Raw genomic sequence first — 22,684 nt, forward strand, 5'->3', positions numbered from 1 at the left:
AAAAAGAACCTTTTTATGGTATGAACAAACACAATTTAGATACTGAAATTCTCCTTTTTACAAAATAAAACCTATCGACTCTCTCTTTTCTTTAAGAAACCTGAAATTAAATTATTTTTTTTCCCTCTTGGAGATATAGTCATGTAAGTTTCTAGAGGCTTGTATGATAAGCAGAAAATGATAAATGAAGATGTGCAATTTTAAATCTTTGGTATTGTTGTTCAGTTGCTAAGTCATGTCTGACTCTTCATGACCCCATGAACTGCAGCTCGCCAGGCTTCCCTGTTCTTTACTGTCTCACTGAGTTTACTCAAACTCCTGTCCATTGAGTCATGAGTCAGTGATGCCATCCAACCATCTCATCATCTGTCACCCCTTCTCCTCTTGCCCTCAATCTTTCCCAGCATCAGGAATTTTTCCAATGAGTCGGTTCTTCGCATCAGATGGCCAAAGTATAGGATCTTTGGTATGTGAAGTTGTTATTGAGACCATGAGCATCACAGTTCAACTGGAGAGACTTTGACTCTGACTTTGACTAAAAATTCTCAAGAATCCAATGTTTGTGTTGTTCCCTTTATCCAACAGCCCTTGTACTCCAGAACATTCAGTGTCTTCCTACAGCCCCATGCATCACATGTCAGCCTGCCTTGCCCAGGATTTTGCACCTTCCTTACTTAGTCAGATCCTACCTACTGCAGGGCAACAAAATTTCACAACAGACTGCTACCTATTTCCCAAAATCTAATTGCAGTTTTGCTTCTCAGTGCTTTTGACATCGTATTGTCTTAGTCTGGACAGGCTTTCTCTGCCTGTTGAAATTTTATTTCTCAGCCACCGCTCAGATTTCATTGTCTTTATTATATCTTTCCTGTTTCCCCAGTAAGAGAAAATGTATAATTCCTCTCCCTTTCACCAAAATTCCTTCTCTCTCTTTGTAGCACTAATTTCATTCTGTTTGGGTTATCTTTTCTTCTTACCATGTCTGTCTCCTGGCAAATTACATTTCCATGAGGATAGGACTCTTGGTTTATGTGTCCCCAAATTTGCACTGGGTGTTGGCCATTGTTGGTGCTCAAGAAGTATTCTTAAAACAAGTGTATTTTATTTAAAAAAGTACCTGGGGTACACATTATCTGGAGTACATACATTGATGTATGTATGTAACAAAACTATTGCCAACAGAAGTTATTAATGCCTGAGACTCTCTCCAAGTGAATTAAACCAGAATATATGGAACAGTAGTTCTCAGTCTTCACTGCAGTCTGGATCCACCTGGGGAACTTTAAAATCCATGGATTCCTGGGTCTCACTCCAGAGATTCTGATGAAAACCCTCAAGGTGATGCTGAAGTACAGCCATGGTTGAAAACCACTGGTCTAATTGGCATAGGTATTTTTATAGCTCTGTGTGATTCAGATGTACATGTAGGGTTGAGAACATCTGCTAGAAATTAATGATTCTAAAACATGAGTGTGCCTAAGAATCACTGGTGAAATGTAGTTTTAAAAAAATATGTGTTTTTTTAGCCAAAGCCTCTTGTGATACACCCAAAATAGTTGATGGAAATTCAGCATTTATGTTCCAAAGGAGCATTTTGTGCCTGAAACAAGCCTGTGTGCTTTTAGAGGCATTTACTTGACTCCCCCGGAGAAGGCAATGGCACCCCACTCCAGTACTCTTGCCTGGAAAATCCCATGGATGGAGGAGCCTGATAGGCTATAGTCCATGGGGTCACTAAGAGTTGGACACGACTGAGCAACTTCACTTTCACTTTTCCCTTTCATGCACTGGAGAAGGAAATGGCAACCCACTCCAAAGTTCTTGCCTGGAGGATCCCAGGGACGGTGGAGCCTGGTGGGCTGCTGTCTGTGGGGTCGCACAGAGTCGGACACGACTGAAGCGACTTAGCAGCAGCAGCAGCAGCACTTGACTCCCCTTTAGAGACCCCAGGCAGCTTTAAACTCCTGTATTTTTATGTTGCATCTGATCTCAATAGCCACCAAAAGTGGATGCACTATAATGAACCCAGGACTGTGGCTTGTCTCCTAGAGGTCATGTTCATCATCATCTTTGCAAGGTACCTGCTGTCATCCAGGAAGTGGGCTCTGAATGTACATTAAAAATGCATGCTATGTACTTTAAAAATGTACAGCTTTTATTTGTCAAGTATACCTTAATGAAGCTGGAGAAAAAACTGCACAGTTTTACATGTGAAAAAATACATTACTCTGGGAAGTAAATTCAGCACATGGCAAGTCAGAAGAGCACACAATTATGAGCAATTTCCTAAATATGTGTCTTCATATACAGTAGTCAATTATTGATTTATGAGAGCTAAAAGGAAGAAGGAAGGGATGCACAAAGAGAAGGATTATTTGGATCCAGTTTTTGAGTTCTGGGGACTTTATATTCACAGTGAAGTGTAAGTGGACTTGGCATTACAGTGATCCATGGTTATGTGGAAAGAGCTATACTTACATAGGGAAAGAGCTGTGCTGACCGTTGGAAAAGAGATGCCATTGTTGTCAAGCTGTTTTTTAATTTTGTGGATTTATTTCTAGAAGTCTTATATTGATAAACTATGTTTACTGGAAAATAATAAATTTGTATGAAATTGGGAGTACCCTGGAAAGCCTTAAAAATATGGAAATAATAAGCATAGTGTTCTCCACCTTTGCAAATGACACCCCCAGTTTTATTAGAGTTGTGCAAATGAAAAGACTCAGCCTCATCTTTGACAGCCTCATAGTCAGTCTTTCATGAAGACCTGCTCGTGTTCCTAGTGAGTATCCTTAAACCATCTCTATCTCTACAGCTGTCACCCTTGTCCAAGGTAAAGTCACCTCTCCTCTGGTCTACTAGATTAGACTTCTCTCCTGCACCCCTCTAAGGGTTCTCCACACTGGAGTTAGAGTGATCTTTTTAAAAATGCAAATCTGATTATGCCATCCCTCAGCTTAAAACCTTTCAAAGGCTTCCCATTGCTCCTCAGGTAAAGACTAGACTCCTTACTGTGGCTCTCAAGTTCTGGCCACTGCTTGTATCAGTGAACCCATTGCTTAACTGCTGACCATCACTCCTGACTTTTCCAGCCACGCTGGACTTATTTCTGCAACTCAGTCTTACACTGGTCTTATAGCACTTCTGCCAGTTTGGATGAGTGAATATTTAGGATGAGCATTTTCTGGAAATGGGGAAACAGGCACCTGCTCATAGCAAATGGCAGACACTCACTGAGATTTTTTTTTTTTTTTCAGTTAATGAGGTTTTTTTTTTTTTAACTTTTTATTTTATAATGGAGTATAGCTGATTAATAATGTTGCGATAGTTTCAGGTGGACAACAAAGGGACTCAGCCATACATACATATACATGTATCCATTCTCCCCCAAACTCTCCTCCCCATCCAGGCTGCCACATAACAGTGAACAAAGTTCCCTGGCTATATAGTAGGACCTTGTTTGTTACCCATTTAAAATATAGCAGTGTGTACATGTCAATCCCAAACTCCCTATCACTTCCCCCCATCCTTTTCCCCAGCAACATACATTTGTTCTCTTAAGTCTGTGTGTCTGTTTCTGTTTCTGTTTTGTAAATAAGTTCATTTGCATTATGTCTTTTTAGATTACTCACATAAGGGATGTCGTGTGATATTTCTCCTTTTCTGTCTGACTTCCTTCAGTGAGTGAATTTCTTGTATGAAAGGTGTCGGACTGTGACTTCTTCAAGGATAGTATATGCTGGAGACATGTCCAGGGCCTGTTGTTCATACCACCTGGGCCCAGCCCTGCACCTGGCACACATGGGCACTGGGTAAGCATTTGTAGCACATTTACTTTAAGTCACAGTGACTCTAGCTGAGGGCCTTAAGGCTCAGACAAGCAGCATCAGCATTGCTTGGGAGCTTATTAGATCCAGACTTTCTAGACTCACCCAGCCTTACTAAAGCAGGTTCTGATTTTGCACCTAGACCCACTGTTTAGTTGTTGAAGTGTAGCATATATACAGTAAAGTATGTAAATTGTACTAAACTTCAGTGCATGACTTAGTGTGTTACCTGTGTTACCAGTTCTCAAATCAGAGGTAGAACATTCCCAGCAACCAAGAGAATTTCTTTCTTCCTGTTGTTTTGCCAAAAGCTTTCACTTTCATCTCAGGCTCAAAGTATTTGTTAACAAAATAAACCATTTGTTGTATACAAATAAATAATACCAGTATTTATTAGAATATTATCTAGCTTACTTTCAATATACTAACATTAAAAGAAAAGAGAAATAGAGCAGAAGATACATCACCAAATTGGATTTTGACCAACATCCGACCTTAATCAGCCAAAGGAAGTCCCGTGTCACAGCACATCTGGAGTCGAGTCCCAACTGGGAAAGGGTCCCATGTGGCATCTCTGCTCTGTGGGTGAGACTTCAAAGATTGCAATTTGGGGTTCAACTTATAATCCAAAAGATGGGCTCAATAAAGGACAGAAATGGTATGGACCTAACAGAAGCAGAAGATATTAAGAGGAGGTGGCAAGAATACATGGAAGAACTGTACAAAAAAGATCTTCATGACCCAGATAATCATGATGGTGTGATCACTCATCTAGAGCCAGACATCCTGGAATGTGAAGTCAAGTGGGCCTTAGGAAGTATCACTACAAACAAAGCTAGTGGAGTTGATGGAATTCCAGTTGAGCTATTTCAAGTCCTAAAAGATGATGCTATGAAGGTGCTGCACTCAAATGCCAGCAAATTTGGAAAACTCAGCAGTGGCCACAGGACTGGAAAAGGTCAGTTTTCATTCCAATCCCTAAGAAAGGCAATGCCAAAGAATGTTCAAACTACTGCACAATTGCACTCATCTCACATGCTAGCAAAGTAATGCTCAAAATTCTCCAAGCCAGGCTTCAATAATACATGAACTTTGAACTTCCAGATGTTCAAGCTGGTTTTAGAAACGGCAGAGGGACCAGAGATCAAATTGCCAACATTTGCTGGATGCTCGAAAAAGCAAGAGAGTTCCAGAAAAACATCTCTTTCTGCTTTATTGACTATGCCAAAGCCTTTGACTGTGTGGATCACAATAAACTGTGGAAAATTCTGAAAGAGATGGGAATACCAGACCACCTGACCTGCCTCCTGAGAAATCTGTATGCAGGTCAGGAAGCAACAGTTAGAACTGGACGTGGAATGGCAGACTGGTTCCAAATAGGAAAAGGAGTACATCAAGGCCGTATATTGTCACCTTGTTTATTTAACTTCTATGCAGAGTACATCATGAGAAACGCTGGGCTGGATGAAGCACAAGCTGGAATCAAGATTGCTGGGAGAAATTTCAATAACCTCAGATATGTAGGTGACACCACCCTTATGGCAGAAAGTGAAGAAGAACTAAAGAGCCTCTTGATGAAAGTGAAAGAGGAGAGTGAAGAAGTTGGCTTAAAGCTCAACATTCAGGAAACTAAGATCATGGCATCCAGTTCCATCACTTCATCGCAAATAGATGGGGAAACAGTGAAAACAGTGAGAGACTTTATTTTCTTGGGCTCCAAAATCACTGCAGATGGTGACTCCAGCCATGAAATAAAAAGACTCTTTGGAAGAAAAGTTATGACCAACCTAGACAGCATATTAAAAAGCAGAGACATTACTTTGCCATCGAAGATCTGTCTAGTCAAGGCTATGGTTTTTCCAGTAGTCATATATGGATGTGAGAATTGGACTATAAAGAAAGCTGAGCACTGAAGAATTGATGCTTTTGAACTGTGGTGTTGGAGAAGACTCTTGAGAGTCCCTGGACTGCAAGGAGATCCAACCAGTCCATCCTAAAGGACATCAGTCCTGGGTGTTCATTGGAAGGACTGATGTTGAAGCTGAAACTCCAATACTTTGGCCACCTGATGCAAAGAGCTCGTTTGAAAAGACCCTGATGCTGGGAAAGATTGAAGACTAGAGGAGAAGGGGACGACAGAGGATGAGATGGTTGGATGGTATCACCACCTCAATGGACATGAGTTTGAGTAAAGTCTGGGAGTTTTTGATGGACAGGGAGGCCTGGCGTGCTATAGTCCAGGGGGTTGCAAAGAGTTGGACATGACTGAGAGACTGAACTGAACTGAATTTATAATCCCAGGATGCAAACTGATATCAATCTGTGAGCAAATTGCAGTTCTGGTTTCATGTAATGTTGTTTGTTTTGTTATGTAAAACCTGGAATGTTGTTAAGCGCAGGGCTTGGTTGGCCAGGCCCTCTCCAGGGGCTTAACAAATTCCAAGATCCACTCTGTATCTCTCTATTGTGTTTTTCTGCTGACTCGCACTGCAAGTGTGGCTGACACCCACAGCAGTAGTCAGGGCACTGTCCAGGTAGGTCAGAAACAAGGTCAGAGGGCTGCTCTGCTCTTTTGTCTCTGAAGCTTGAACAAGGTTACTTCTATTTAATTTCCCTAACACTTATTTTCAGTCAGTACTCTCTCAGAAGTAACCGCTAGTCTTACCTCTGTCTTTATTAATTAGCTTATTAGCTTTTCATGTTCTTGAATTTACAGGGTGCACTTTTTTACTTAACATTTTCAGAATCTGCATTTTCACAAAAAACCTAGGTGAGTTGCATTCACATTCAAGTTTGAGAAGTATTTCTAGAGAGCTTTAGTTCTTACCCCTGGTGGCATATTGATGTCAATTGGTGCACAGGTACTGCCTTCACTGATGCTGATTTAATTGGCCTTGGGTGAGCCCTAGGCAGCAATTTTTTTGTTGTTTTTAATCCTGAAGGGATTCTAATTTGCAGCAAAATTGAACACTGCTCTGTGTGTCCTATGTCAGCCAGTGCTCCTTGCCTCTCCAGTCCATGCTGGAAAAGAACAGTCGTTACATCTCTGAATGAAACAGATATCACCTAGAGCAGATTTTGTCAGCTTTCTCAGTTTGCTGCTTTCCTCATCTCCCATCTTCCCTAGAACCTAGAGAAGATACACTTAAGCCTTTTCATCACTCCATGGGAGCAGTGGTGTGCCAGAGCTGGCTCATACAGGCTTGTGAAGGCAGACTTTGTGCTTCTCTTTCCAAGTATGCATTAAAGGACCACATGTTGGCAGCTCAAAATTGGCCATGGTGGGAGTTTATTTACACCACAGAAATAGGCAAACATGACCATTCAGGTTTTGTTTCTTCCCCTGTCTCTTCTTGGAGAGTTGGTTTGCATCACATATTCCCTTAATATAGGCAAAATACTTTTCAAGTGGTTCCCAATGTCCACTCATTCTTTCACTTCTGCCAACCCCTAACTTACCACTTGGCATTTAATTGTATGTTTCAGAAATATTGGCAGTGCATCCACTGCTTTGGGAGTATAAGAAGATGGGCATGATTATCATGTTTCTTCCATCCAGCTTAGTTGGAAATCCCTAGATGTATGCTTCCAGGGTCACACTGTCTATCCTTATTTAGGCCATCCGTATGTGAATAATGAAGCAGAAGTCAGTGAGAACATTCATTACTGTAACTCACATAAGATTTTTCATTGCATCTAGTATTCTCTTGGAGTTGTTCAGCATTTCACTTGTCTGATTTCTACTGATCATTGGATACCACTGATTACAAAGTGATTCAGGATATGTTGCAGACATTCTGTAAGTATATCTGTTGGTCAACACTGATAAAAGATTTATGGTTCTTAGTGTTTAAAAACAAGACTTTTAAGTCATATAGATTTGTGTATTAATTGTGACTCATGCACTCCTAACTGGACGATGGTGGGCCTGTTATAACATCTCCAAGTTTCTCATTCCTCATCTGTAAAATGAATGTAAAAATCCACTGTGGAATTGTTACAAAGATTAATTAAGGTAAAATAGGCAAGGCACTAGGCTGCAAACCTGACACATAGTCAAACTTTATTCATTGTCTTAGGTTGGGTCCCAAGGAATAGACCCCAAGACCAGGATTTGGGTGGAAGTAGTTTGAGATGTGATCTCAGGAAATACAGGTGGGTAAAGGGTGGGAAAGCAAGACAAACAAGAGCTGGAAACCAATAAAGGGTGCCATTGTCAACCCATTTTACACTGTTAGCAATTGGAACTTAATCCTACTGGGAAACTCTGAGAAACAAAGTAAAACAGTGGTCCTCAACCTTTTTGTCACCAGAGATCTGTTTTGTGGAAGACAGTTTTTCCATGGACTAAAGTAGGGGAGATGGTTTCAGGATTATTCAAGCACATTACATTTATTCTGTACTTTATCTCTATTACATTATATCAGCTCCACTTCAGATCATTAGGCATTAGATTCTGGAGGTTGGGAACCCCTGATATAGAAGACAGAACTCAGGTTTGTCCCATTAGAAGGTAGAGGAAGCTGTGGTATTAATCCATCAACCAATAGTAATAGCTGTGTATGGGAAAGTTTCCCATACCATAAGTTTGTTTTTCTGATCCATTACTCTGAGAAAGGCAGGATAGTATAGCCGAAGGAACATTAGTTCATCTCCTAAGGTTTGTTCTAGCTCTGTTATTCACAAATAGTCTTATGGCTTAATTTCATTTTGTGTGCACAAACATTACTGCTGGTATTGAATTAAAATCACATTCACACATACACTCACACATTCAGAAAACCCTTGTACAGTTTTACTTTTCTTACTGTAGTGATAGGAAACAGTAGCTATTCAGCTATAATATACTGAAACATAGATTTGTCTAGAGGCAGTGTGGCTCCATTGTAATACCACAGGATGAGGAATTAGGAGGCTTTTGTGGAATCTTGACTCAGTCACTTACTATTTTTGTAGTCCTTAAAAGGAGCAAAATTTCCATGAAACTCTGCTGAAGGGGAAGAATTTACCTGCCAAGTTAATTCTTTGTGGTTAGAAGAACAAGGATAGTGCTTTAAAAAAGGGTTGTCTCATATACTGTGGTCTATATTGGAGGAGCCAAGTCTCCATCAGTCATCAGAGCAAGGTGCTTCTGGTTGCTTTTGGCAGGATTCTTGAATTCCCTGTAGGACTTGGGAGTTACCTTGTTATTTTCCTGTATCCTTAGCATTGCAGTAATTTGTAGCCTAAAGACGTGGTGACTCTTGGGAGACCCTAAGACACACTGATGTAAATCTGTTGGTTCCAAGGATTCTGTGAGTCTCTTGGCTTCAGTAGAGAGTGTGGCTGCAACAACTTTCTTTAGTTTCTCCTAGAAAACAGTGTTGATATCAGTCTGACATCCTGGAATATTTCCTTGGCTCCTTGGACATGAAGGAGAAGAAGGACAAATACTTACATAACTTTATTCTTCCTTGTTTTCAAATCCCAGGAATGATCATGTTGGACTTGGACAGAAGCTTCTTTGCCCTCAACATGTCCATCATTTTATGAATTAAGTTCTGTATGCATACAAGGTCTTCAGTTACTGAACCGGTTGTCACTGTGTAAATATTTAGAGGGTTCCCAGGTTGCTCAGTGGTAAAGAATATGCCAACTAATGCAGGAGACACTAGAATGGGAAAGACTAGAGATCTCTTCAAGAAACTTAGAGATACAAAAGTACCAACGGAAAATTTCATGCAAGGATGGGCACAATAAAGGATAGAAACAATATTAACCTAAAAGAAGCAGAAGATATTAAGAAAACATGGTAAGAATGTATAGAACTGTACAAAAAAGTTCTTAATGACTCAGATAACCGTGATGGTGTGATCCCTCACCTATAGCCAGACATCCTGGAGTGTGAAGTCAGGTGGAGCTTAGGAAGCATTACTATGAACAAAGCTAGTGGAGATGAAGGAATTCCAGCTGAGGTATTTCAAATCCTAAAAGATGATGCTGTTAAAGTGCTGTACTCAATATGCTGGCAAATTTGGAAAACTCAGCAGTGGCCATAGGACTGGAAAAGGTCAGTTTTCATTCCAATTCCAAAGAAGGACAGGGCCAAAGAATGTTCAAACTATCACATAATTGCACTAATTTCACATGCTAGCAAGATTATGCTCAAAATCCTTCAAGCTAGGCTTCAATAGTATGTGAACTGAGAACTTCCTCCAGATTTGCAAGCTGGATTTTGAAACAGTAGAGGAACCAGAGATCAAATTGCCAACATCTGCTGGATCATACGGAGAAGGCAATGGCACCCCACTCCAGTATTCTTGCCTGGAAAATCCCATGGACGGAGGAGCCTGGTAGGCTGTAGTCTATGGGGTCGCTAAGAGTCAAACATGACTGAGCGACTTCACTTTCACTTTTCCTGTTCATGCACTGGAGAAGGAAATGGCAACCCACTCTAGTATTCTTGCCTGGAGAATCCCAGGGATGGCGGAGCCTGGTGGGCTGCCGTCTATGGGGTCGCACAGAGTCGGACACGACTGAAGCAACTTAGCAGCAGCAGCAGCAGCAGCAGCTGGATCATAGAAAAAGCAAGGGAATTCCAGAAAAACATATATTTCTGTTTCATTGACTGTACTAAAACCTTTGACTGTGTGGATCACAACAAACTGTGGAAAATTCTTAAAGAGTTGGGAATACCAGACCACCTTACCTGTCTCCTGAGAAACCTGTATGCAGATCAAGAAGCAACAGGTAGAACTGGACTTGGAACAACTGACTGGTTCCAGATTGGGAAAGGAGTACGTCAAGGCTATATATTGTCACCCTATTTATTTAACTTCTATGTAGAGTACCTCATGTGACATGTCAGGCTGGATGAAGTTCAAGCTGCAATAAAAATTGCAGGGAGAAATATCAGTAACCTCAAGTATGCAGATGATACCACTTTAATGGCAGAAAGCGAAGAAGAACTTAAGAGCCTCTTGATGAAGGTAAAAGAGGATAGTGAAAAAACTGGCTTAAAACTCAACATGCAGAAAATAAAGATCATGGCATCTGGTCCCATCACTTCATGGCATATAGATGGGGAAGCAATGAAAACAGTGACAGACTTTATTTTCTTGGGCTCCAAAGTTGCTGCGCATGTTGACTGCAGCCGTGAAATTAAAAAACGCATGCTCCTTGGAAGAAAAGCTATGACAAATCTTAAAGCTTCCCTAATGGCTCAGTGAGTAAAGAATCTGCCTGCAATGCAGGAGACACAAGAGATGCTGGTTTGATCCCTGGGTCAGGAAGATCCCCTGGAGAAGGAAATGGCAAGCCACTTCAGTATTCTTGCCTGGAAAACCCCATGGACAGAGGAGCCTGGTGGGCTATAGTCCACAGGGTTGCAAAGAGTCAGACATGACTGAGTTACTAAGCACAACCCTTACATAAAATGTCTAGAAATTACAAATCTAGACAATGTATTAAAAAGCAGAGACATCACTTTGCCAACAAAGGTCCAAATAGTCAAAGGTATGGTTTTTCCAGTTGTCATGTATAGATGTGAGAGTTGGACCATAAAGAAGGCTGAGTGCCAAAGAACTGATGCTTTCAAACTGTGGTGCTGGAGAAGAATCTTGAGAATCCCTTGGACTGCAAGGGGATCAAACCAGTCAATCCTAAAGGAAATCAACCCTAAATATTCACCGGAAGAACTGATGCTGAAATTGAATCTCCAAGACTTTTGCCACTTGATGCAAAGAGTTGCCTCATTGGAAATAACCCTGATGCTGGGAAAGATTGAAGGCAGAGGAGAAGGGAGTGAAAGAGGATGAGATGGTTGGATGACATAATCAACTCAGTGGACATGAGTTTGAGCAAACTCTGGGAGATAGTGAAGGACAGGGAAGCCTGGCATGCTGTAGTCCATGGGGTCACAAAGAGTCAGACATGGCTGAGCAACTGAACAACAAAATATTTAGATGGAAAACTTTGGAATTGCAAGACTTTACTTCATATTTTGAACTTTAAAAAGGTCCTTTTCTATAAATTAGGTTGGCCAACATAAGTTTTTCCTGCAGCTACATGTGGGAGCAAGAAACTAATATTATGTATTTACTTTAAAGATGCAATGTGGCATTCTAGCAATTAAACAATCTCAATATGATGTAAATGTAAATTAATCTCATCAGATTCTATGTTTTAAATTGCAGTGAAAAGCTATATACATTTTAATGATGGACCTACTATTAGAAAAAAAACACTTTATTTTTTAAAAAATAAATATAGACAAATATAGAGTAAGCTAGAATTAACTAGAGTTGATTCTCAAGTCCCTAAACTTAAGTACTTGAAAATTTAGATATTTATAAGTTAGTAGTTTTTAATTGGAAAGTCTAATGCTTACCAAAGCTATTATTCAGTATTAATGTGGTTACAATATTTTTAGTTTCAATTAAAAAAAAATTAGTGAGGTGCTTTAGAAAGAAAAAATGATGACACAAATTAAAGATCATGGGAAATAATTATATCATCCTTCTAAAAGATGGTTTTACTTGTTCAAATCAGAGTTATCTGTAACTTCAGCATAAGCATACATTTCAGAGTATCCATAAAGATAATATGTGCAGAATATTTCTAAATAGTTTCTTATATAGTACAGGTATAACAGCTTTATTATGAGCCAATTAGAAGTTTGTTGAATATTGCACATATAAATTAAAATAAATATGGGTCTTTTTTCTATCAATAGAATTTTTTATACTTGAGCAAAAGAACAGCTCTTATGAGCAAATACTAATAATAGGCCACCAATGATCCTAACAATGAAGTATACAAATAAAGTGGAAGTTATGATTTTCCTTTAACCATAAACTCTAATCATAGCAAAGGGGATAAAACAACATTGTTTATAATAATTCAGTATTTCATAATTATATTTGATAAACTGATTATTCCTTTTATGTGACCTCACTTTCTAAATCTAACACTTCAATTTTGTGAGTGGAAGGACCTGCATATTGCATCCAGTATATAGAAATTGTATACCGAATAACTGCAAATTGATTGGACTCTTTTGACTTTTTCAGTAATTTTAAAAATTGAAGTATAGTTGATTTATGATGTTGTATTAGTGTCTGGTGTATAGCAAAGTGACTTGGAGATATATATATATATATACAAACATATATATATATATATGTTCTTTTTTAGATTCTTTTCCATTATAAGTTATTATATGATATTAAATATAGTTCCCTTTGCTATATAGTAGGACCCTGTTGTTTATCTGTTTTATACATAGTAGCTTATATTTGCTAATCCCCAACTCCTCATTTATCCCTTTCTCTGCTTCCCTCTTTGGTAATTTTAAATTTATTTTCTATATGTTTCAATCCATTTCTGGTTTGTAAATAAGTCCATTTGTATCATTTGTAAGTCCATTTGTAACTGGAATCGTAAGATTCCAGTTATAATGCATTTGTCTTTCCCTGACTTCACTTAGTATGATAATCTTTGGGTCCATCCATGTGGCTGCAAATGGCATTATTTCATTCTTTTTTTTATGGCTGAGTGATATTCCATTGTGGGCTTCCTAGGTGGCTCAGTGGTAAAGAATCTGCCTGCCAGTGCAAGAGATGGAGGAGACATGGATTCGTTCCCTGGGCTGGGAAGATCCTCTGGAAAAGGAAATGGCAACACAGTCTAGTATTCTTGCCTGGAAAATTCCATTGACAGAGGAGCTTGGCAGGCTACAGTCCCTGGGGTCGTAAAGAGTCAATCACAACAGAGCATGCACTCTGTGTTCCATTGTACATATGTATATCTTCTTCATCCATTCATCTGTTGATGGACATTTAGATTGCGTCCATATAGTGCTGCTACACTATTGGGTGTATACCTTGGAGTGCATGTATCTTTGCAAATTCAAGTTTTCTCCAGTTCTATGCCCAGAAGCATGATTGTTGGATCACATGGCAACTCTAATTTTTAGTTTTTTAAGGAACCTCCATACTGTTTTCCAGCGGCTGCACCAATTTACATTTCCACCAACAGTGTAGGAAGTTCCCTTTTCTGGTTGGACCCTTTTGAATTCTGCTATGTTCACTAACTTATCTCTATGACACTTCATTTGTATCTTTGTGAGTGTTTTTTTAATTAATTAATTTATTTTGATTGGATGAAAATTACAATATTATGATGGGTTTTGCCATACATCCACATAAACCAGCCATAGGTGTATACATGTGTCCCCTCCATCCTGAACCCCACTCCCACATCAGTCTCTGGCTTTGGGTACCCTTCCTAATGCATCAAATTTTTGGAGTGTTTTTATTAAGTCATATTATTTATGTAAGACTTTCTAGTTGTTTAAAATGACTAATCTGTTAAGAGATCTGAACAGATAAGTCTTAGTGATAAGAGAATTTACCTCATAGATTCCACTGGTAAATGAATCTTAGGGATATATAGTTAGAAATTTTTAGAGCTTTCGGTGGTCAAACAATGGACATTTTAAAGACCTGTTTACAGGAGATGCCTGAAGCTAAATATGAGATGGCTGGATGGCATCATCGACTCGATGGACATGGGTTTGGATGGACTCCAGGAGTTGGTGATGGACAGAGAGGCCTGGCGTGCTGTGGTTCATGGGGTCGCAAAGAGTCGGACATGACTGAGCGACTGAACTGAAGCTAACTAGCATTGCAGTGGTTTCTGTGTGGTGGATCAGTGAGGAAGTATTTTCCTCCTTGGGTGATTTATTGTCAAATATGGATTGACTGGATATTCAGCACAGGATGTCACCTTAATCACTGGTCCTCACTGAGGTGTGAGCTTCTATTCTTATGCTACTTTCCACAGCCCTGAAAGGAGAAGGTGTCCTGGTGGCTAATTATTACTCTATCTTGTTATTACTGTCACAATAAAATGGTATCTTGCTTGAATTAATCATCAGTCCACGTGGTGAAGATTCCTTTCTGGAACTTAGCAACTTATTAAACAGTTGAACTGCAGTTTTGCGGAGAGTGGTGGTTATATTCCAGTGTCTGCTGCCATCATGCTCTTGTAAGTAACAGGAGACTGTGGGTGGTCTCTATATTCCTCTCTCACTGTGGTTCCTTTGCTTCAAGTCCAGCATCCTTGAATGCTAGATAGAATTAGTTCATATTTGATTTTCATCTTTACAAAGACTGTTGAGGAAAAGAACAAAATAAGTTTCACCTAAAATAACTTGATCAGAAATGATAGTGTTTTTTTCTTTATTACCTATTAATTTTTCAGTATTGGATGTTTATTCCTTTCAGGTATTTAGAAGCCAGTTGCCGAATCCTTCACCAGCCATTACACAACCAGGTCATTTCCTTTGATGCCAACTTGGAAATAATTTCCTTGATCATTTATGCAGTTTTCCCTCCTGAGCTTCCCTTATTTACTCTTCCTTTTAGATATTGTACAGCCTGGAATGCTAGATAAAATTCTGACAATCATTTCAGGAGACTAGTTAGGGGGACAGATTTCTTATTTCTTTTTGTGCCCTCCTCCTTCACTCTCAAATAAATAAAACCAAAGCCAAAAAAGAACCAAAAAACTTTTTCAGTGTCTCAGGCTGCAACTGCCACAAATAGGCTGATCTCTTAAAGAAAAAATAACTGAGGTAAACTCTGTGAAAGTTTTTGTTGTCAGTGTTGGGTTTTTATTGTTTGCTTGTTTTTATATGAACCATTTTTTAATTGGAAAAGTAAACCATAGTCATAGTATTAAAAAAAATAAACCCCTTAGCCGTGCATTTCTGTCCAACTCAGACTCCTGACCCCAGATGCTTCTGTTGAAGTGATAGATATGCTGATTTCAATAAATAAGGCCTTCTTATAGGAGAGAAAGATGAGGCAGTTATTTTGTAGCACTTTAACTACCTCATTGGTTTTATCTTCCCCCAAGTCAGTGATTTTCCAAATTCAGTGATTTGTGCCTGAAGACACAGTGGTGACTCTCCAGACACAGGAAGACACACTAATGTAAATCCACTGGTTCTAAGGATTCTATGAGTCTCTTGGCTTCAGTGGAAAGTGTGACTGCAATGGCTTTGTTCAGTTTCCTCCTGGAAGACAGTATTGATATCAGTTTGTCTGACATCCTAGAATATTTCCTTGGCTTCTCAGACATAAAGGAGAAAAATCAAGGACAAATGCTTATGTAACTTTATTCTTCCTTGTTCTCAAATCCCAGGAATGATCATGTTGGATTTGGACAGAAGCTTCTTTGCTTTCAACATATCCATCACTTCATGAATTAAGTTGTATATGCATGCAAGATATTGGCTTTCAGTTACTGAACAGATTGTCACTGGGTAAATACTTAGGTAGAAGACTTTGGAATTGCAAGACTTTACTACATATTTTGAACTTTAAAGAGCTCCCCTCCCCCCCAAGGTTAGGATTACTTGTGATCCTAGAAATACTCCAAGGATTGAATGTTACATGGCAAAGGGGATAGGAGAGAATGAAAGGAAGAGAGAGCATTCCCTTTTTTAAAAAGATTAAGAGTGACAGCCTAAGTTTTGTTTTTTTTTAAACTCAACTATATATTTTAGAGGTCTTTCTATATCAACATCCATAAGTCTACTTTATCTTTCATCACAACTGCATAGTATGGATAAGTTATAATCTATTTTGGCTATTCTTTATCAGTGGACATTTCAGTTATTTCATTCATTCATTCATTTTGACTGTTAAAGTCATGCTGTAGTGATTGCCCTTATTTGTACTCCTCATACCTTGTTTATACTTGTCAAATAAAATTCTGTGCATGCTACGCATAAGTGTCTTCATATGCAAATATGGTATAACCGTTTGTATACTCAAAACAGAAGCATTAAGAATGCAGTTCTGCACCACCCTAATTTCTTCACTTTACAAAATATCCTAGGATGGTAGCAGGTACAGAGGCATCTCATTCTTCAGGTTTTCTTGCCTTTCCCTCCATAGATGTAGATGTCAGGGTGTTGTTTCTAGAGTGAAGATGTTCAGTCCTGCAGAAGTAGCATGAGTAGATGCCCCTGGATATGAAACGAATGGGCTGAAGAGGTTGGAGCCAATGGCAGGCATGCTTGTGGTAGTTCAAAAGACTGGGCTCTTGGCCATGGGAGAGACAATGGGGTAGTGGAGCCCAAGCCCTCATTCTCTGGGCGGAGGAACTGGACATCCAGGCAGGGTCATTCTTGTGCCAAAGTCACTTATCCAGTGAGGGGCAGAGCCTCCCTGTTCTCCACTCAGGGCTTTTTCTACTACCCATGGAAAACTCCATGTTTGTCTATTTCTTGTTTGCTGACTCTCCTGTTGTTTATTATTTCTCCTTGTGACCTTGACTGGGTTCTTTTGACCCATTGAAGGGATATTTAAACACCATTCCACTCAACTTCTAGAACATAGTTAAAATTTGACACAGTTTTGTCTTGCAAGAGAGAGTTTTGCCAACTTTATTAAGGCCCCCATCTCAGTTTAATAATAATAATTTCAAAATCCTTGCTAAAAAAAAAGTGGTATAACTTTGGGAAAGGGGAGGGGAAGGAGAGAGTGAGACAAATTGGAAGATTAAGATTAACATATACACTACCGTGTGTAAAACAGATTGCTAATGGAAACCCGCTATAAAGCACAGGGAGCTCAACTTGGTGCTCTGTGATGATCTAGAACGATAGGATGGAGAGCAGGGTGGGAGGGAGGTCCGAGAGGGAGGGGATATGTGTATACATATAGCTAATTTACTTCATTGTACAGCATAAATGAATACAGCCTTGTAAAGCAGCTATGTTCCAATAAAATATGTATCTCTATCAGTTCAGTTCAGTCGCTCAGTCGTGTCCGACTCTTTGCAACCCCATGAACTGTGGCACACCAGGCCTCCCTGTCCGTCACCAACTCCTGGAGTTTACCCAAACTCATGTCCACTGAGTCGGTGAGGCCATCTAACCATCTTATCCTCTGTTGTCCCCTTCACCTCTTGCCTTCAATCTTTCCCAATATCAGGGTCTTTTCAAATGAGTCAACTCTCTGCATTAGGTAGCCAAAATATTGACGTTTCAGCTTCAACATCAGTCCTTCCAATGAAAACCCAGAACTGATTTCCTTAAGGATGGACTGGTTGGAACTCCTTGCAGTCCAAGGGACTCTCAAGAGTCTTCTCCAACACCACAGTTCAAAAGCATCAATTCTTCTGTGCTTGGCTTTCTTTATAGTCCAAATCTCACATCCGTACTTGACCACTGGAAAAACCACAGCCTTGATTAGACGAACCTTTGTTGACAAAGTAATGTCTCTGCTTTTTAATATGCTATCTAGACTGGTCATAACTTTCCTTCCAAGGAGAAAGCCTCTTTTAATTTCATGGCTGGAGTCACCATCTGCAGTGATTTTGGAGCACCCCAAAATAAATTCTCTCACTGTTTCCACTGTTTCCCCATCTATTTGCCATGAAGTGATGGGATCAGATGCCATGATCTTAGTTTTCTGAATGTTGAGCTTTAAGCCAACTTTATCACTCTCCCCTTTCACTTTCATCAAGAGGTTCTTTAGTTCTTTACTTTCTGCCATTAGGGTGGTGTCATCTGCATATCTGAGGTTATTGATATTTCTCACAGCAATCTGGATTCCAGCTTGTGCTTCATCCAGCCAAGCATTCCACATAATGCACTCTGAATATAAGTTAAATAAGCAGGGTGACAATATATAGCCTTGATGTACTCCTTTTCCTATTTGGAAGTAGTCTGTTGTTCCTTGTCCAGTTCTAACTGTTGCTTCCTGACCTGTATACAGGTTTCTCAAGAGGCAGGTCAGGTGGTCTGGTATTCCCATCTCTTTCAGAATTTTCATTAGTTTGTGGTGATCCACACAGTCAAAGGCTTTGGCATAGTCAATAAAGGAGAAATAGATGTTTTTCTGGAACTATCTTGTTTTTTCTATGATCCAGCGAATGATGGCAATTTGATCTCTGGTTCCTTTGCCTTTTCTAAAACCATCTTGAACATCTGGAATTTCATGGTTCATGTATTGCTGAAGCCTGGCTTGGAGAATTTACTTTACTAGCGTGTGAGATGAGTGCAATTGTGCAGTAGTTTGAGCATTCTTTGGCATTGCCTTTCTTAGGGATTGAAATGAAAACTGACCTTTTTTAGTCCTGTGGCCACTGCTGAGTTTTCCAAATTTGCTGACATATTGAGTGCAGCACTTTCACAGCATCATCTTTCAGGATTTGAAATAGCTCAACTGGAATTCCATCCTCTCCACTAGCTTTGTTTGTAGTGATACTTCCTAAGTCCCACTTGACTTCACATTCTGGGATATCTGGCTCTAGGTGAGTGATCATACCACCGTGATTATCTGAGTCACGAAGATCTTTTTTGTATAGTTCTTCCGTGTATTCTTGCCACTTCTTCTTAATATCTTCTGCTTCTGTTAGGTCCATACCATTTTTGTCCTTTAATGAGCCAATCTTTGCATGAAATGTTCCCTTGGTATCTCTAGTTTTCTTGAAGACATCTCTAGTCTTTCCTTTTTTATTGTTTTCCTCTATTTCTTTGCATTGATCACTGAGGAAAGCTTTCGTATCTCTCCTTGCTATTCTTTGGAACTCTGCATTCAAATGGGTATATCTTTCCTTTTCTCCTTTGCTTTTCACTTCTCTTCTTTTCCCAGCTATTTGTAAGGCCTCCTCAGACAGCCATTTTGCTTTTTTGCATTTCTGTTTCTTGGTGATGGTCTTGATCCCTGTCTCCTGTACAATGTCACAAACCTCCTTCCATAGTTCATCAGGCACTCTATCAGATCTAGTCCCTTAAATCTATTCATCACTTCCACTGTATAATCATAAAAGATTTGATTTAGGTCATACCTGAATGGTCTAGTGGTTCTCCCCACTTTCTTCCATTTAAGTCTGAATTTGGAAATAAGGAGTTTATGATCTGAGCCACAGTCAGCTCCCTATCTTGTTTTTGCTGACTGTATAGCGCTTCTTCATCTTTGGCTGCAAAGAATATAATCAGTCTGACTTCGGTGTTGACCATCTGGTGATGTCCATGTGTAGAGTCTTCTCTTGTGTTGTTGGACGTGGGTGTTTGCTATGACCAGTGCATTCTCTTGGCAAAACTCTATTAGCCTTTGCCCTGCTTCATTCTGTACTCCAAGGCCAAATTTGCCTGTTACTCCAGATATTTCTTGACTTCCTACTTTTGCATTCCAGTCCCCTGTAATGAAAAGGACATCGTTTTTGGGTGTTAGTTCTAAAAGGTCTTGTAGGTCTTCATAGAACTGTTCAACTTCAGCTTCTTCAGTGTTACTGATCGGGGCATACACTTGGATTACTGTGATATTGAATGGTTTGCCTTGGAAACAAACAGAGATCATTCTGTCGTTTCTGAGATTGCATCCAAGTACTGCCTTTCAGACTCTTTTGTTGACTATTATGGCTTCTCCATTTCTTCTAAGGGATTCCTCCCCACAGTAGTAGATATAATGGTCATCTGAGTTAAATTCACCCATTCCAGTCCACTGCGTTCACTGATTGATAGAATGTCGACGTTCACTCTTGCCATCTCCTGTTTGACCACTTCCAATTTGCCTTGATTCATGGACCTAACAATCCAGGTTCTTATGCAATATTGCTCTTTACAGCATCAGACCTTGCTTCTATCACCAGTCCCATCCACAACTGGGTGTTGTTTTTGCTTTGGCTCTGTCTCTTCATTCTTTCTGGAGTTATTTCTCCACTGATCTCCAGTAGCAAATTGGGCACCAACGAATCTGGGGAGTTCATCTTTCAGCGTCCCATCTTTTTGCCTTTTCATACTGTTCATGGGGTTCTCAAGGAGAATGCTAAAGTGGTTTGCCATGCCCTTCTCCAGGGGACCACATTCTGTCAGACCTCCCCACCATGCTCCGTCCGTCTTGGGTGGCCCCACACGGCATGGCTTAGTTTCATTGAGTTAGACAAGCTGTAGTTTGTGTGATAAGATTGGCTAGTTGTCTGTGATTGTGGTTTCAGTCTGTCTGCCCTCTGATGCCCTCTCTCAGTGCCTACCATTTTACTTGGGTTACTTTTACCTTGTACATGGTGTATGTCTTCACAGCTTCTCCAGCAAAGCGCAGCTGCTGCTCCTTACCTTGGATGTGGAGTAGCTTCTCTCTGCCGCCACCCGTGACCTTGGACATGGGGTGGTTCCTCTTGGCCACTGCCCCTGAGCTTGGGCATGGGGTAGCTCCTCCTGGCTGCTCCTTGGGCGTGGGGTAGCTCCTCTTGGTTGCTGCCCCTGAACTTGGACATGGCATAGCCTCTCTGCCGTCACGCAGCTGTCGCTCCTGCACCATATCTCTCTATATAATCTTAAAAAATACCTTTGGGGGAAAAATGATGGTTCTGTCTTTCTCTCTGCATCCCATTTGAAGATGCTTAGGTGATGGGGGAATAGTGGGCAGCCAGGCCTGGCCCTATTGATATAGTATGGGGGAGGGGAAGAAGCAGTGGTGACCTTAATGAACCAGATCACATCTGCGTGGGCCATTCTCTCATGGAGATCAGAAAAGGGAAGATGCTGCTTGGTATCCTTTCTCAGCTGAACTCAGCCTCCAGGTGGACAGCATCTTTCAGAATCATGAGCTGAGAGTACTGTGGTGAAAGGAAGATGGGAAGTCAGGAAATATCCATCATCATTTGAATGTGCATGTTATATACACACATGCATTTGCTATATGTATATGCATGACATGTACGTATATGTATCAGTTCAGTTCAGTCACTCAGTCGTGTCCAACTCTTTGCGACCCCATGAACCGCAGCATGCCAGGCCTCCCTGTCCATCACCAACTCCCGGAGTCCACCCAAACCCATGTCCATTGAGTCGGTGATGCCATCCAACCATCTCATCCTCTGCTGTCCCCTTCTTCTCCTGCCCTTAATCTTTCCCAGCATCAGGGTCTTTTCAAATGAGTCAGCTCTTTGCATCAGGTGGCCAAAGTATTGTGTATATGTGTGTATAAACGGGGCATATGCAGACGGCCTGTATATGCACGCACATTGATTTTACAGTGTATGGCTGTGAAGGGAAGAAGAAGATAAGGATTCACTCAACCCTCTTCCATGCAGGAAAAAAAACCCAAAAAAAACTGTATTAATAAGATTTGAGAACAGAAAGTTCTGACAAAAGCAAGGATGTTTGTCTTCCTGAAGTGAAAAATCTCCCACAGGACAAATTATCTCCAAATACCCACTTTCTATCACAAGCAGTATTTTAATGACAGCCCTTCTTTTATTTGTTTACATGGGGGCATCTCCACTGCCACTGGTTGCCATGGTAATTTGAAGCAACTGATCTGGGCCTGTAGTTTAGGATAATATATTTTGAATAGGCAGGGTAAATACAGAGCCCAGAGAATGCATATTTGTGGCCTGGCATCTTGCTAATCTGTGCTGAATTCTTAGGGTTAAAAAAAATAAATCAATGGTATGCTGTGTGAGCCAGTTTCTTTTGACAAGATAAGTGCTTGAGACATGTCTGCTTTTCCCAGGTAATTGTTAAATAGATCTGCAGATTAAATTGACCTTAGAGATACACAGTCACACTCAGTCCTCCATGGTGATGATAACTATTCAAAACCTTCCTTCTGAGTTTCTCTGAACAAGATTCCCATGTGGGAAGATGTGGAAGCACTGACTCATGTCCATTTACCTGGGTTTGAATCCCAGCTCTACTGCTCACTGGCTGGGAGACCTTGAGAAAATTATTTAAACTTTTGGGTCCTCAGCTTTCTTACCTGCTATTGGTAATGATAATAGTCTCTACCATTTGGGGTTGTATTGAAGAAAAATTAATTGATATACAGAAAGCACTTAGAATTTTGTCTGAT

General features: G+C 40.2%; 1 protein-coding gene across 5 annotated transcripts in view; it reads left to right on the plus strand.

The window, feature by feature from the left end:
* Positions 1–22,684, plus strand: part of CPNE4 (copine 4) — a 635,297-nt gene that overhangs the window by 49,851 nt on the left and 562,762 nt on the right. The window contains exon 1 of one of the 5 annotated variants that reach the window (XM_081569841.1): positions 14,798–14,855. The exons of the other annotated variants lie outside the window; for them this stretch is intronic. Within the exon in view, the coding sequence (XP_081425967.1) occupies positions 14,848–14,855 (8 nt within the window). The 5' untranslated portion in view covers positions 14,798–14,847. Of the gene's footprint in view, positions 1–14,797; positions 14,856–22,684 lie in introns of those variants that run through there. 5 annotated transcript variants of the gene reach the window in all.

This window comes from Giraffa tippelskirchi, chromosome 2 (genome assembly GCF_054371585.1).
Source record: "Giraffa tippelskirchi isolate mGirTip1 chromosome 2, T2T-mGirTip1v1.2.pri, whole genome shotgun sequence".
Taxonomy (NCBI): domain Eukaryota; kingdom Metazoa; phylum Chordata; class Mammalia; order Artiodactyla; family Giraffidae; genus Giraffa; species Giraffa tippelskirchi.